The 13806-nt window shown below is 54.1% G+C and overlaps 1 protein-coding gene across 1 annotated transcript in view; it reads left to right on the top strand.

The window, feature by feature from the left end:
- The window catches only part of KIRREL3 (kirre like nephrin family adhesion molecule 3), a 292205-nt gene extending 286223 nt beyond the window's left edge, over positions 1-5982 (top strand). The window contains exon 17 of the mRNA XM_077839635.1: positions 4586-5982. Within this exon, the coding sequence (XP_077695761.1) occupies positions 4586-5029 (444 nt within the window). The 3' untranslated portion in view covers positions 5030-5982. The remainder of the gene's footprint in view (positions 1-4585) is intronic.
- Positions 5983-13806: the final 7824 nt, after the last annotated feature.

Below are 13806 nucleotides of genomic sequence, written 5' to 3'. Positions count from 1 at the left end.
CTCACAAACACCTAGGCGGAGGCAGTCCCTGACCCGAAGAGCTTACAGTGTGAACAGACAAGACAGAAGGGAAACAAGGACAGGCAGACACTTCTCCAAGCTCCCAGGCACAGCCAGAAATAGAACGGATGTTTGCTGACGGCCAACCCAGTACCCTGCCCACTGGGCCCTACTGCTTCAGGCAGCAGCCACGAGAAGCGACATTTCAGAGCCCAGCTCCCCAGGGAGCAGCTGCAATACGAGACACAATAGGCAGGGGTGATAGCATCCGCTCGTTCCTCTGGACTCACCCACACGTCGCACAAGCCTCTCAGCACTCACCGCATGCACAGGGGGTTGTGCGCTGCACACCTCCCAGGCACGCACCGCCAGATTATCCAAAGAGCTTGGCGCAATGGGAGGAGCGCTCCTTTGGAAGTCGGGCCCCAGCTGGGAGTGCAGAACACTTGCGAACCCGGCCCCATCGGCTGGAAGCAGCCACCTCCACCAGACGCGCCACGGGGCTAGGCTACACGAGAAGCGACCCTGCTGTAGCACGGCTGGTGAAGACGCTCTGTACCGACGGCGGGAGAGCGTTCTCCCATCGGCACAATGAGACCGCCTCCACCCAGGGCAGTAGCTACCGTGGCAGAAGCAGCTCTCCTGCTGACGCAGTGCTGTCCACACCGGCGCTTAGGGAGGCGGCTTACCCACACCCCGGGGTGACATCAGTCATGTGTACTGCCACCTTCCCCTCCACATGCAGCCACGCCAGGCTGCAGCAGATCGGGCTGCTGCCCGTCAGCGTGGACAAACCCCAGCCTCCCAGCGGGTGTTCTGCGGGAGGTGCCCCAGCCGTTCTCTTTGCAAGGCCGGCTGTGGAAGAGCTTTCGCCTTCGCACACCTGCCCGCCGACTCGGCCTCCCAAAGCAGAGGCCATGACTCTCTTCTGCAGCAGCGTCAGGCTGCAGCCAACCCCCTCCCCCGCCCCCCCCCCCCCCACACACACACTCCCCCCGGGCTGGGAAGATGGGTTAGTCCCGTTCCCCTCCTTGATTCACACCTGATCGTGGCATGGCCTCCAAGAAACTTCTCCCTCCTCTTGTCCCCCAGGTCTTCAGCGCAGGGGGTGTAAATACAGTCAGAGACCCAAGCCAGGAGGCATGGGAGTTGAGGCTGGAGAATTAGGGCCTGAGTCTCATTTATACTAAGATCCCTTTGCACCGCTCTGGCAGCATGAAGCGGACTTAAAGTAGGTGTTCAGGCCCCTCTGGCAGAACAGTCTAATGCAGCCTCAGGGCAAAGGAGAGAGAGGCCCAACGGGAGGGGAGCAACCAGAGGCAGTTTAGTTAGAAACACTATTTGCAGTGACTTTTGGAGGTGCGGGGATGGGGAGGAGGGGAGGGGTATTCCAATGTCCCCAAAACTCATTGTAACCCAGGAACAGGCCTGGGGTCTGCAAAGTGGGTGAGACGCTCTCCCACATGCTGGTCCCACTGTTTATTTGAGGGCGAGAATGGGTAATGTGTCCCCTGGTCGCCCCTTCCCCAGCCTCCCTGTCCCATGCTGGTCACAATGCACTGGTCTCTCCGAGACACGAAGAGGCTCCCACAGCCTGGTGCAGCACGTGAGAGCCTCAGGGGCGCGGCACCTCTGAAAACCAGCTTGGGCCTTTCAACTCCCCGGCCCTTGGCCTGATACCCACATGCCACCCTCTTGGCGTGACAGCACCCCCCAGGGAAGGGGATCATTGCCCTTGTCTTCTGGGAGTGGGGAAATAACTAAGTAAGGTATCATATTTAGCCGAGCTGTTTCCATAGCAACAGAGAAGTAGTCTTCATCTCTCCAGCACGCAGCTGTCTCAGCCCTTGTTGGTTCCCTGAGCCCTCTCTATCTGGCTGCTGAAGGGGAACATGGCTCCATAAGGACAGAGGCAGCAGCAAAAGCCAGTGGGGACTTTCGGCAGAGACCCTTGCATCACAAGGCAGCGGGAGCAGAACCTGCACCTGCATGAGCTTGGGGCCAGGCCAGCTGCAGCTTCTTGCAGGGAAGTCATCTGAAGGATACGAGCAGCAAAGCTACCAAACGCTCCCTCCCATCCCCATCCTCACAAGCACTGGATTCCTTTGGGACTTCTGGATGGCTCAGGGAACGGGACATGGAACCCCATTGCCTCCAGTTCCCCAGCTACAGCTGATCCAGGTCAGCAGTGTCTGCCAGCTGTTCCCTGGCTGGTGTGCCGTGAGTTTGGCAGGTCTCAGTGGAATGGTGGCACCGTCAAAACAAACTGCAGGTCCTAGAGCAGCAGGATGAGCCTGCCAAGGGCCCACAAGTCAGAACCTGCCTGGGGGCCCAGGTACAGAACAGTTGTCCCTGACCTGGGGCCATGGTGTAGTGCACACAGGACCTTTGCCATGTTCCCCCAAAGCACCAAGAGCAGTGACTGGTCACAAGATTCCAGCTCACAGCCCGTGTCCTCTGTGATTGGTCTTTCCATAAATCTATCAGACGCAGCCCTAGAAACGCTTCATTTTGAAACAGTATAAATCAAGTAAGGTAGGGCCAGATCCTCAAAGGTATTTAGGTGCCTCACTCCCTTTGGTTTCAATAGGAGTTAGGTACTGAAATACGGAGGGGAGGAAATGGAGCGGATACTTGATTCCAGAGGAAATCTCAAGCCAAAAGGTCATTGGATGGAAGGGGCCCAGGACAGCGGGGGTCAGTGATCATGAGGTTCCCCAGTGCTCCGTGTCCAAGTTATACATTGGGAACTAGTCAGCCGAGACCAGTAAGGGATTGTGTCACGCCTGCCCTACAATTCTGGGTGCCGTCAATGTTATGCACAGCGCTGACACCAACAGCCAGCCTACAAGCATGGAGGTCACACCCTGGCTTCCACCAGCCAGTTACTTTTTGCAGCCTAACACCCACTTGCTCCCAAATTTCCCCCAAGCCATCTGCCCTGCAGCGTCCAGGCCACCTGACTATAGCACTCACAGAACCTTATTAAGTTCTTTGCTCCTGTAAAGAGACTACATGACAGCTCATTAAGTTCCCAGGGGGTTGACAGACGCTCTTATTTCAATCACAGCCCTGAATTGCTATATAGTAAAAGTAAAATGAACAAGAAGCCATCAGCGTAAGTGCTATCAAATAGAAAGAGTAAAGATAGAAAGGCTTACACACAAACAAAAGTAAAAATACACTTCTAAAACTTCACTTTAGCAAGTGACAATCTATGCTTGAGCAGCCTCTCACCTATATTCATTTCCCAGAGATATCAACCTTCCTGGCTGAAGGACTCAACATTCTGTGATTTCAAGAGCTCCAGTCCCTTTAATCCCCCATGTGATGGACAGCTATGGGGTTCGCTCCCCTTTCTCTTTATAGTCCAGTAACCTTTGAAAAATAAACCCAGACCAAGCATCTCTCCTGCAGGGCTATAGACACCAGGCTGTCTTCCCAAAGTTCATTGACTCGGCTGTTCTTCCCTTCCTGTTGACTTCCCATCCCACCGTTGATTCCTATGTAAATGGGGCTTCCATTGTTTTGATTCCACACTGCTTAATTTCATTGCAGACAGGTAGATAGCTGCCTTCCCTCCTGCCTGGAGAAAACCTGCTTCTCCTTGTGTTTGGTCACAGACTTTAAAGAATAGCAGTGATCATCCATAATTCCTCACACTGTGTTAATATGGACAATTCACAATGATCTGAAGCAGTGGGTCTCAACCAGGGTTATGTAGTGGTCTTCCAGGGGGTACAACAACTCATCTAGATATTTGCCTAGTTTTACAACAGGCTACATGAAAAGCACTAGCAAAATTAGTACAAACTAGAATGTCATACAATGATGTGTTTATACTGCTCTATATACTATACACTGAAATGTCAGTACAATATTTATATTCCAACTGAATTATATGGTAAAAATGAGAAAGTCAGCAATTTTTCAGTAGTGTGCTGTGACAAGTTTGTATTTTTATGTCTGAGTTTTAAGCAAGTAATTTTTAAGTGAGGTGAAACTTGGGGTACACAAGACAAATCAGACTCCTGAAAGGGGTACAGAAGTCTGGAAAGGTTGAGAGCCACTGATCTGAATCACTATTGCATTACAGGTTTTCATAAAAGACCTTACTCGATACACTTGTATGGCACAGTAATATTGCATTCAATCAGCTGCGTCAGTTGCTTATCACTTGAGGCGCAGACCCCCTGTCTTTATAGGTAAGAGGGTATCTGCCCCACTCACTGGGTTGGTGGCTTTGTTTACCTTTTATGTAAATGTACCTTCGTTGTCCCTGCCCAACAACCAACCTGGTCAAAGAAGCAAATATCCACTCCTTTGTCTAGGGCAGACTGGGCTTATGCCTTGTTTGCCAAACACATTTTAAGGACATAATTCTAGCACATATCCATACCTCTCTACACACAGCACACAAGAATACTAATGAGCAGTGAGTTATTAGTTTCCCAGTGCTACACTGAATGCCACCTTCTGGGTTTATATTTCAGTGTTAGGTGTAGCGAGCATGTCAGGCCTGACACGCGTTGCTGACAGACCCCCAAAGGGCTGCTGTGTCACGGTAACTTGTCTCTCCCTTAAGGACCCCACCAATGGTTACTACAGCGTGAACACCTTCAAGGACCACCACTCCACCCCCACCATCTCTCTCTCGGGCTGCCAGCCCGACCTGAGACCCGCCAACAAGCAGCGGGTGCCCACGGGCATGTCCTTCACCAACATCTACACCACCCTGAGCGGGCAGAACCGGCTCTACGACTACAGCCAGCGCTTTGTGCTGGGCATGGGCAGCAGCTCCATCGAGCTGTGCGAGCGGGAGTTCCAGCGGGGCTCCATGAGCGACAGCAGCTCCTTCCTCGACACGCAGTGCGACAGCAGCGTCAGCAGCAGCGGCAAGCAGGACGGCTACGTCCAGTTCGACAAGGCCAGCAAGGCCTCGGCCTCCTCCTCCCACCACTCACAGTCCTCGTCCCAGAACTCAGACCCCAGCCGGCCCCTGCAGAGGAGAATGCAGACGCACGTGTGAGCGGCTGGGACGAGGCCGACAGTGGGGGCTGGGCGGGGGCGGATGGCCAGGAGCCGAGGCATTGGATGCTGGGGAGTCCCCAGCAGCTGGGAGCTGCAGAAATGATCTTGGCCCAGGCTTTATTCTGGTTCTAGTGAGTTTATTTTCCAAAGCACTTTTGTCCACAGTAAAATGACACCCCATGGCTCCTGTGGGGTGCCTGGGGGAGGGAGGGGTGTCTTGGGCAGCTCTGTTCCCCCCCCCACCCCCGAAGACTTGCAGTCTCCTTCCTAGCCCCGTGGGGCAATGTCAAACGCGGGACCATTGCGGGGTGGGAGACTACGGCAGCCGAGACCAAACCGATTCAAGCACAAACCACAAGGAAGGTTGGACCTGGAGGCTGGGGCTGTGGGGAGGGGAAGGGGCGCGCCTTGCCACCCAGCGTCCCCACCCCCCGGGACCGGAAGCCTCTTCCGGGGCATTTTCCTCGGTGCCCCCTTTGGGGAGAGAGACGCCTGCCACGCGTGCCCCGAAGAGTGCCGGGAGCCCTGTGGCACTCAGTGCGCCCCTCTTGAGTTTTTCGTTTGGGCCGAGAACCACCCTGTGCCCATGGCCCCTCCTCACGTGAGCCTTCCGGCCTTTCAGCACTTACTTCACTTAACAAGAACCCTCCTCACCTGTCAGGCCACAGGGGAAGCTTCCCACCGGCCCAGGGCCTAGCAGCACGGTGGCCTCCTCACACTCGATGACAGGGCCACACCTGCTACACCCCACTGGTTTCCCCTCCCCAACACCGCGCCTTTCCTCTCCTCTGCAGGCCCTCCCACGGGGGCTGCTTTCCCTCTGGAAGCCGATGAGGGAGTCGGCTCAGAGGCCTTCTCCCAGCGCCCTTCCTCCGACTTCCGCTGTATTGCAGCGGTGGGACGCTCCAGGGAGCTTGCATCTCAGACCCGCCGACACGCCCGTCCCGCCACTCGCGAGCCCATGACTCGGAGCCGTGTTTTCTGACCACGAGAGGGTGCGGCTTCATTGAAGACAGCGCATCAGAAGCGTAACGGGCGGTGGTGTAACATAGGCGCACCGACGCTGTTAAATCGGGTTTTCTTATTTCGTTCGGTGTTCAGTGTCCATCATATTACAGGGTGTCTTGGGACTGACACAGTGCGCGGGGGCCCGCCCCGCTGCTCCACAGCGGATCTCATGCACCAGGGGACTCTGCCACGAGCCAGGAACTGATCTTGGACACAGCACAACGGAGGACTGTCTGTATCTGAGTTAGGTATGACAGTCACAGAGCGGACCCTCCCAAAGCGGGGGGGCATGCCAGCAGAGAGCAATCTCTTACTGTCGCTTGTGTGTTACCCCAGTAGCACAACTGGAAGATTAATACAAGAGATGTAACAAGCTCCTCTGCTTCTGGTCCCTTTCAGGTTATTTGGAAGCTATGAAATAAACATGTCCATTCCGGGAGGGCACGTACCCCCAATTTCACTCTGCTTCTGTGCTTTCAAAATGGAGGCTCCTTAGGGCAGGCCTTGCTGATCCCGGCTGGGTCAGATTTGATACAGTCATTCCCTTGGCAAAGATGGGAATCAGTTTGACAATCTCATGCCAATAGGCCAGAGTGTGAGGTTGATTTAGCTGTGGGGATCTGGCCCATTGTTCTCATTTAATTTTCATATTACAGGGCTTTGGCCCCATTGTGCTAGGCACTATATGAACACAGAGGCTCCTGGGCAGCATTTGGGAGCGGGCTGGGAGGGAGATTCAGGCCTGCCCTAGCTGTGAACTCACATTAAACACGTCAGATGCCATGGGACACTTCAGAAGGGTCAGAGGTTTATTGCTACAGCGGACACATCTAGGGGCGCTGCCCTGCTTCTCATGAGAAGTAACAGGGCAGAACTTGATCCATTTATCCTATTGAGCCATGTTTATTATGGTAGGATCTAGGGCCCCCATTGGACAGGGCACCGCCCAAACGGAAGGAGACCAGCCCTGCCCCTAAAATCTTGCATTCAAAATTAAAAATGAATTCTAGATGAAAAATCCTCCCTTGCTCCCGTTTATTAAAACAGAGGCAGCCTGTGGGAAAAAAAATTCAACTTTACTTTTCACCATTTGTTTGCTTTTGGTTCCTGTACTTCATCACTCAAGTCAAACTGAACTGACTAAGAGTAAATTTTTCAAAAGCCCCTAAGTCACTTTAGAACCTAAATGTTATTGAAAGTCAATGGGACTTAAGTGCCTAGTAAGATTTGCAAAAGCATCCAGTCACCTATCTGCGTCTTTAGGCACCTTACTGCCTTCATAAATCTGCCCCTAAGTGCCTAAGTTACTTCTGTAAATGCCATTTAAGCACCTAAGTCACTTAGGCATCTTTAAAAAAAATTTATCCTCAGTCCTTTCTGCCTCTCATTGCTGGGTTGCAAATGCCACTCTTTAAATCTAAACCACCATTAAAAACCAAACCCTCACAAACCTGTGTTAGCTGGAATTGGGAAATAAATAAAGTCATAAGAACAGTTCAGTTGACCCTAGGGGGTGTTAAAGGATTTGTAAAAAACAAGGAAATTTATATTTGGGATTAAACCATCCCAGGAGAGTTTCCCTTTAATTGTAAAAAGGGTCAGATTCTGCTCTCCGTTCCTGCCGTTTAACTCCAAAATAACTCCCTTAGCTTCAGAGGAGTTAGTCCTGATTTACTCAAGTGTCGAGGGGAGAATTTGGCTTTATGTGCAATACTCTCAGGCATAAAGAAACCAGGGAGCATTTCCAGGGTTCTGGAACGGACACCAGCTCTCAATAGCTAGGGATCACCGCACCCCACCACACAGCTGCCCCCTGCTATAAGACACGACACGTGTGACTTTTGGGTGGATGGCGACCGGGCGATGGGACGGAGTCCGTTGCCTCCAGCTCCCCGGCCCAGAGCTGAGCCAGGTCGGCAGCATGGGGCTGAAGGAGTCGTCTGGCCACCTCCAGTTTCTTGTACTAAGTGTAAACGTCTTTGGGACGGTCTCTGCTCAGGCCTCGCTGCTGTCCCAGTCACAGCTGTGAGGGTTGAGGCATGCAACGGGTGAAGATTTAAAGGATTAACGGGAAAATACAGGCCTGAGAAGCAGAGGGAATAGAGTAATGGTTCCTAAACTGCGACCTGTGGAGCATTTGCTGGTGGTCTGTGGAGACGTCATCCCATATATCCAACTACTACACCCTATTAGAAGGGGTTACCCCCCCCCCAAACACACACACACTTTCCCCTGTAGCTGAGGGGGGAGGCCTGCCAGAGAGAGGCCATTTACACGTCAAGCGGGACGTGGAAATACCCATGCTAGCTGTGATCAAGCTAGTGCACTGAAAGTCCCTAGCACCTTGGATGGGCCCGGCTAACCCCACCTGCTCGCTCGACCACCGCTCGTGCGGGTACGCCTCCTCGAGCTGGGAAGGGTAGCTCCCACCTGCAGGGGAGAAGGGCCCGCGGCGATCGGCTGGTAGACCACACTCTGGGCTGGAGCGTCCAGGAACCGCTGGCCCAATCGACTGTGGAGTTTGAAACACTTCACATGGCCCTGGTGTGTTTGCAGCTTTACAAACAGCTACTAGTGAGTTCAGCTGTACCAGGCCCCTAAGGAGGTGAGTCAGTATTATCCCCCAGTATGCACAGTGCCGTCCCAGACCTAACCCTTAGGCTACAAACCACGCCTGGACAGCACTGGGGCGAGGCAGCTGGAGAGGACCTAGTGTCTCCACACCCCTGCCAGACCAGAAAAGCACTCGGTCACCCCGACAGACCCTTCTGGTAGCCTCAGTTTTGTCACCAGGCTCTCAGCATCTCTCCAGCCAGCCAGCGGACAAGCTCTGGGAACACTGGGGAAACTCACTTTCTTCTCACATGCAGAGGCAGGGACCTTACACCCCTGGCCCTTTCTAAGAGTACTGAGATGGCCTCCACTTTTCCGAGTCTCCCTTCCACCACCCCACACCGCAGCGTCACCCCAGCCACCTGCTCAGCTTGGCGTCAAGCTCTAGAGTTAGCCAGCCCACCGAGAGAAGAATTCACAGACAGTGCATCATTAGGGTTAGGGACCACAAGAGTCATCTAATCTAACCCCCTGCCACGATGCAGGATTTGCTGTGTCTAACCCATCCAAGGCAGACGGCTATCTAGCCTCCTTTTGACAACCTCCAGGAAAGGAACTTCCACGACCTCCCCTGAGCTATGTTCTAAAGAAGTCTTTCTGGGTTCCACAGCTGGAACTCAGCCACATCCCAGGTGACAGGAGGCAAAGGCAGGTGAGAATGGGCCATGTCTAGAGAAGAGAATGCCAGTAAGCCTCGATGGGAAGAACCTGGCTAGGCCCCAGGAGAGTCAGGGCTCTGGTGGATGCTGGCAATTTTGAAGCTGATAGGAGGCTAAGTGCTTGAAAACCAGACTCCTGGGTCTTTGTGGCCTTGGTCGGTCAAATGTTTGTCCCGGTTTCCCGCTCAAACAGGCATGTTCTGCCCTGACTTCCACTAGAGCTGGCCCAATCCCAGCCCCCCTTTGAGCAGCCCTGGAAACTGCTCCTGAATCCAGCCTGGCTTGTGAATTTGGGAGCTGCAGGCCAAAACTCCATTGATAGAAGTTCTGTTACGGAGACAGCTGGCAGGCAGCGTTCTGCTCGGGGCGTGGCTGGGTGCTGGGGGTGGGGGTTCTGGCTTTGGGCCTGATGGGACTCGTGCATGAAGAGTAGCTGCAGGAAGTTTGCCCAGAGGACAGTGATGGCTAATACGGATACCACCCAAAGCAATGCACAGGCGTAGCCCACCCCCACGCATATGTATCGGTCCTGCTTCCCTGGACAACTCATGTGTCAAGGAACATCCTCGGAGTGCTTCCATGTGGGAGAGCTGGGCAATTCTTCTATTCAGATATTTCATTCATGTGAAGCGCATGGGCAATATCCTTGTTCCCCAGTTCCTGGAATAAGAGGCCCTGGGCTCATTCCTGCTGGTTTCCTGGGTACACGGGGTGGCTAATTCTCATGATTTTGTCTGAGATTTGTCCCAAAGCTCCAACTGCTGGAGTGATGGACTGAGAATCTCAGCTTTCCTTTTGTTAAAAATGTACATTGCGAGCCCTGGTGGTTAAAGGGAAAAGCTGGAAAACACAACCCAAAAGGCTCAGAAACCAGAAAACGAGCCCAAAAGGTATCCTTTTTTAAAAGCCTCCTGGTGTTTAAACTGATCTGATTTTTCGAATGCCTGATGTTGGCAATATGGTGTGCATGGGAGAATTTCGGCAGCAGGGTACCACCTCCACACCCAGAGCAGGCAGAGGGGGACAGAGTTAAAAACAAACAAACCAAATATAAAATCAGTCCTCTCTCCCGCATTCTCTCTGTAAAGCCACTGCTCAGGCAAGGCATACAATGCAGGCATACTAGGAATGAGAGACCAGTCCGGTGTCCCTGGCTCTAGCCCTTGGGGCCTCTTGACCAGTTTCCCTAGTAGCCAAGTCCCCCAGTCCTCCACAGAGGAGCCAGCATGGGTCACTCAGACCCAGGTTTAGCTCCCAGCAGCTCCTGCGTGGATCCAGAGCTGAGCCCTGAGGCCCAGGGTGGGTGGCGGGAGAGCTGGCAGGCGACGATGACACTGAGACTGGAGAACGAGGCAGCTGTCCGCATTGCGGTGCAAAGGGGCCCTCCAGCTACCTCCAGGATGGGGCCTTCGGTCCACAACAGCAACGGTCTGGGTCATTAGCTGGAGAGTAATTAAACCGCGCAGCGAGAGGTGATGGGAGAGTCTCTTCCCCGGGCAATCAGGACCCAGTGGGAGAGATGGTAATGCAGCAATCTCCACTGAAACAGATCAGTCCTGCTGCTTCCTCTGCATCCCTCATCTTATCACCAGCGAAGGCAGGCACTGCTGAGCGAGACCCCTTGCGAGTCAGACCCAGCAAGCTCTGACCACACAGCACACCCCAGCTCCTGGATATCTCAGGGGCTTGGCAATGGATCGTGGGTCTTCCACCCTCTAGAGACTTCATTGCCGAAAGCCTGTGGAGTTTCAGGCCCGTTCCCAGTGGGCCAGTGGCCACATCACACAGGGCAGCACTGTCCCTGGCCATCTCAGCAGAGAGGCAAGGATCAAATGGGCCACAGCAACTGACCTCCTGCCTGGAGCTGGTCCCTCCAGAGCAGGGGGCGGCACATGACATGGGGCCTGAGGTAGGGTCATGTTCTAGTATCACAGCGACCCCAGGAACCCAACTAAGATCTGGGCCATGGGCGTACACCAGCCTCCACCCAAAGAGCTCGCAATCAAAATAGACCAAGGATCCAACACAGAGAGGGGCAATGGCTTCCCAGAGACCACACAGCCCATCACCGACACTGCCAGGAACAGAGCCCTGGTCTCTGGAATCCTCCATGGGCGCACTATCCCCTGGGCCACGCTACCTCCCCGTGTCTGTGCCGTGCCTGCTCTGGGTTGTCTCCCCAGGGCGTAGCAAAGCAGGCTCTGCCCTGAAATCACCGGCACTTGTGTTTCCAGCGACTGCAGGGTCAGGCCCTAAATCCACTTGGTTAAACATGCTGCAGAGAGGCCCCGAATTGCAGGAAGTGCATGGGAGCGAAAGGGGGCAGAAGCAGGACCATGGGGGGCCGATGGCGGGGTGAGGGGACAGACACTCTCTCAGCAGTAGAGGCATGTGTCATAGGCAGCAGGGACTGAACCAGGCACCTCCAGCTCTTAAAGCAGGTGCTCCGGCTGCCTGAGCGAGGGGACCCGGGTGGCTCTGTTAGCCAGGCTCCCCAAATGCTGTGTGTGATCCAGCCACCACTAGAGGGAGACGGGACACCACACGGGTGGGGGTGGGTGACACGTGCCCCACAGGCCCATGGAGAAGGTGTTTGAATGACAAAGAAGGGCAGCTCCAGCTATTGGAAGTTCCCGGCCGCTGACCTCCAGGTCCCAACCCTGCTGGGCTCCTACAGCCAGACCCACCTGCCCTGAACTGCAGGGGTCTCGGCTGGGCGATACACCGACCGATGGGGGATTCCAAGGAGGTAGCTGTACTCTAATATTTGGCCACAAGGGGGCAGACAGGACCCATGGTGCGTCAACTTCCCAGCAGCCTGCCCCCCACATTCATTAGCCTGATCCCTGCAGCCTCAGCCTGAGGGGGGCTGTTGTTTATTAACTGGGATAAGCTCAAGTTGCAGCATGGGGCTCAGGATACAGACTGCAAACGCCAAAAGGCTCTGGGCCCAAGATCTTTTTAAAGGATGTAAAAAGAAAAGGAGGACTTGTGGCACCTTAGAGACAGTCTCTAAGGTGCGACAAGTCCTCCTTTTCTTTTTGTGGATACAGACTAACACGGCTGCTCCTCTGAAACCTGTTATTAAAGGATGTAGGTGCCTAACTCACACTGAAAGCCTAAATCTGGCCCAGGAGGGCTTCTTGGACCCAGGGCTTTGCATCAACTGGTTACAGAGTGAGGGGTTATTTGCAAAACGGCCCCAAATCCAGCAGACATGGGGGGTTCAAAGCAGGTGCTCTGCGTCAGGCTCCTCACTAAAATAATCGCACCCTGCCACAGCAGCACCTTCCTTCCCCAGGGGCTTTGCGAACCAGGCACCGGCAGGAAGGGCAGTGCTGGCCATTGTCAGAATACCGGGCTAGACGGATCCGGGGCCTGCTCCTGCCTGGCGATCCCTACATTCCTGTGCTAGGATCCCACACCTTAGCAGGGGAAAACAGATGCAGAATGCTGAAGACCGCAGGGTTATTTCCCCTTCCCTGCCGCACTGCCCCCCTCCACGCTACCAGCCCTTGGGGAGGGCCCTGGGTTTGCAGAGATATGTCAGCGCTGGCTGCTGAGAGCGTCAATGTGCAGCTGCTTCTAACCCCGCAGGGCCAGCAAGGGGAACTCTGTGGTTGGGACAAGGAAATAACCATCAGTCTCTTACTATCCACAAGGCAGTATGAGCTAGTGGATAGAGCAACGGCCTGCTGCTGGGTGACCTTGGGTAAATCACTTCCCACGCTCCAGGCCTCAGTATCCCTGTCTGTACAATGGGGCTAATGAGACTGGAGTGACCTCCTCTGTAAAGCGCTCTGAGGTCTACAGCTGACAAGAGCTCAGCATTAGTATTGTTTCTCTAGCACGTACCCCATGTTGTAACAGACACGTACCCTCAAGGGGTGCCAGAGGATGCTCACGGCCCAAGGGCCCTGCAAATCTCCCTGCCTCTAGGAATCAGAAGCCACATTATTTCTGCTGAGGTTCGGAGCCTGACTGTGGAACTAGGGCCTTGGTGTGTTTGTCAGCTCTGCCTCCGACACTGGAGGGGGGGTGAAATTCATCACTGGCCGGAGCCCACGGCTGCTGCATCCTGCTGCTTCTGAGATCACCCCACCTCCAATCACACCCAACACCACACAGGCCAAACGCCATCAGTGCAGCTCCAGGGCAGAGCCCTGGGGATGGATGGAAGCTGGCTGTGGAGGAAAAGGCCCAGGTGACAACCTTGTAGGCCTCCCAGCAAAGGAGAAGTGGGGCCAAACATGACAAGGGAAAAATCAAGCCATTTGCTCCCTTAGGGGAGGATCTATTACCAGGGATTCTCTATATGCTGGTAAAGAGGAGAGGACAGAAGTTGATGAAGTCCAGGTTGGAAGTGAAAAGCAACAGATGAAGAAAAGAATCCCATCCAGTTACATCACACAAATGCAGACAGCTAAATATTGACACATTTCAGTAAGTGCTTGTGTACGACAAACACAAGTCTAAATATGAATATGGGCAAACC

The sequence above is a fragment of the Eretmochelys imbricata genome, chromosome 22 (assembly GCF_965152235.1).
Source record: "Eretmochelys imbricata isolate rEreImb1 chromosome 22, rEreImb1.hap1, whole genome shotgun sequence".
Classification (NCBI taxonomy): Eukaryota; Metazoa; Chordata; order Testudines; family Cheloniidae; genus Eretmochelys; species Eretmochelys imbricata.
This window is presented reverse-complemented; position numbering and strand designations above follow the sequence as displayed.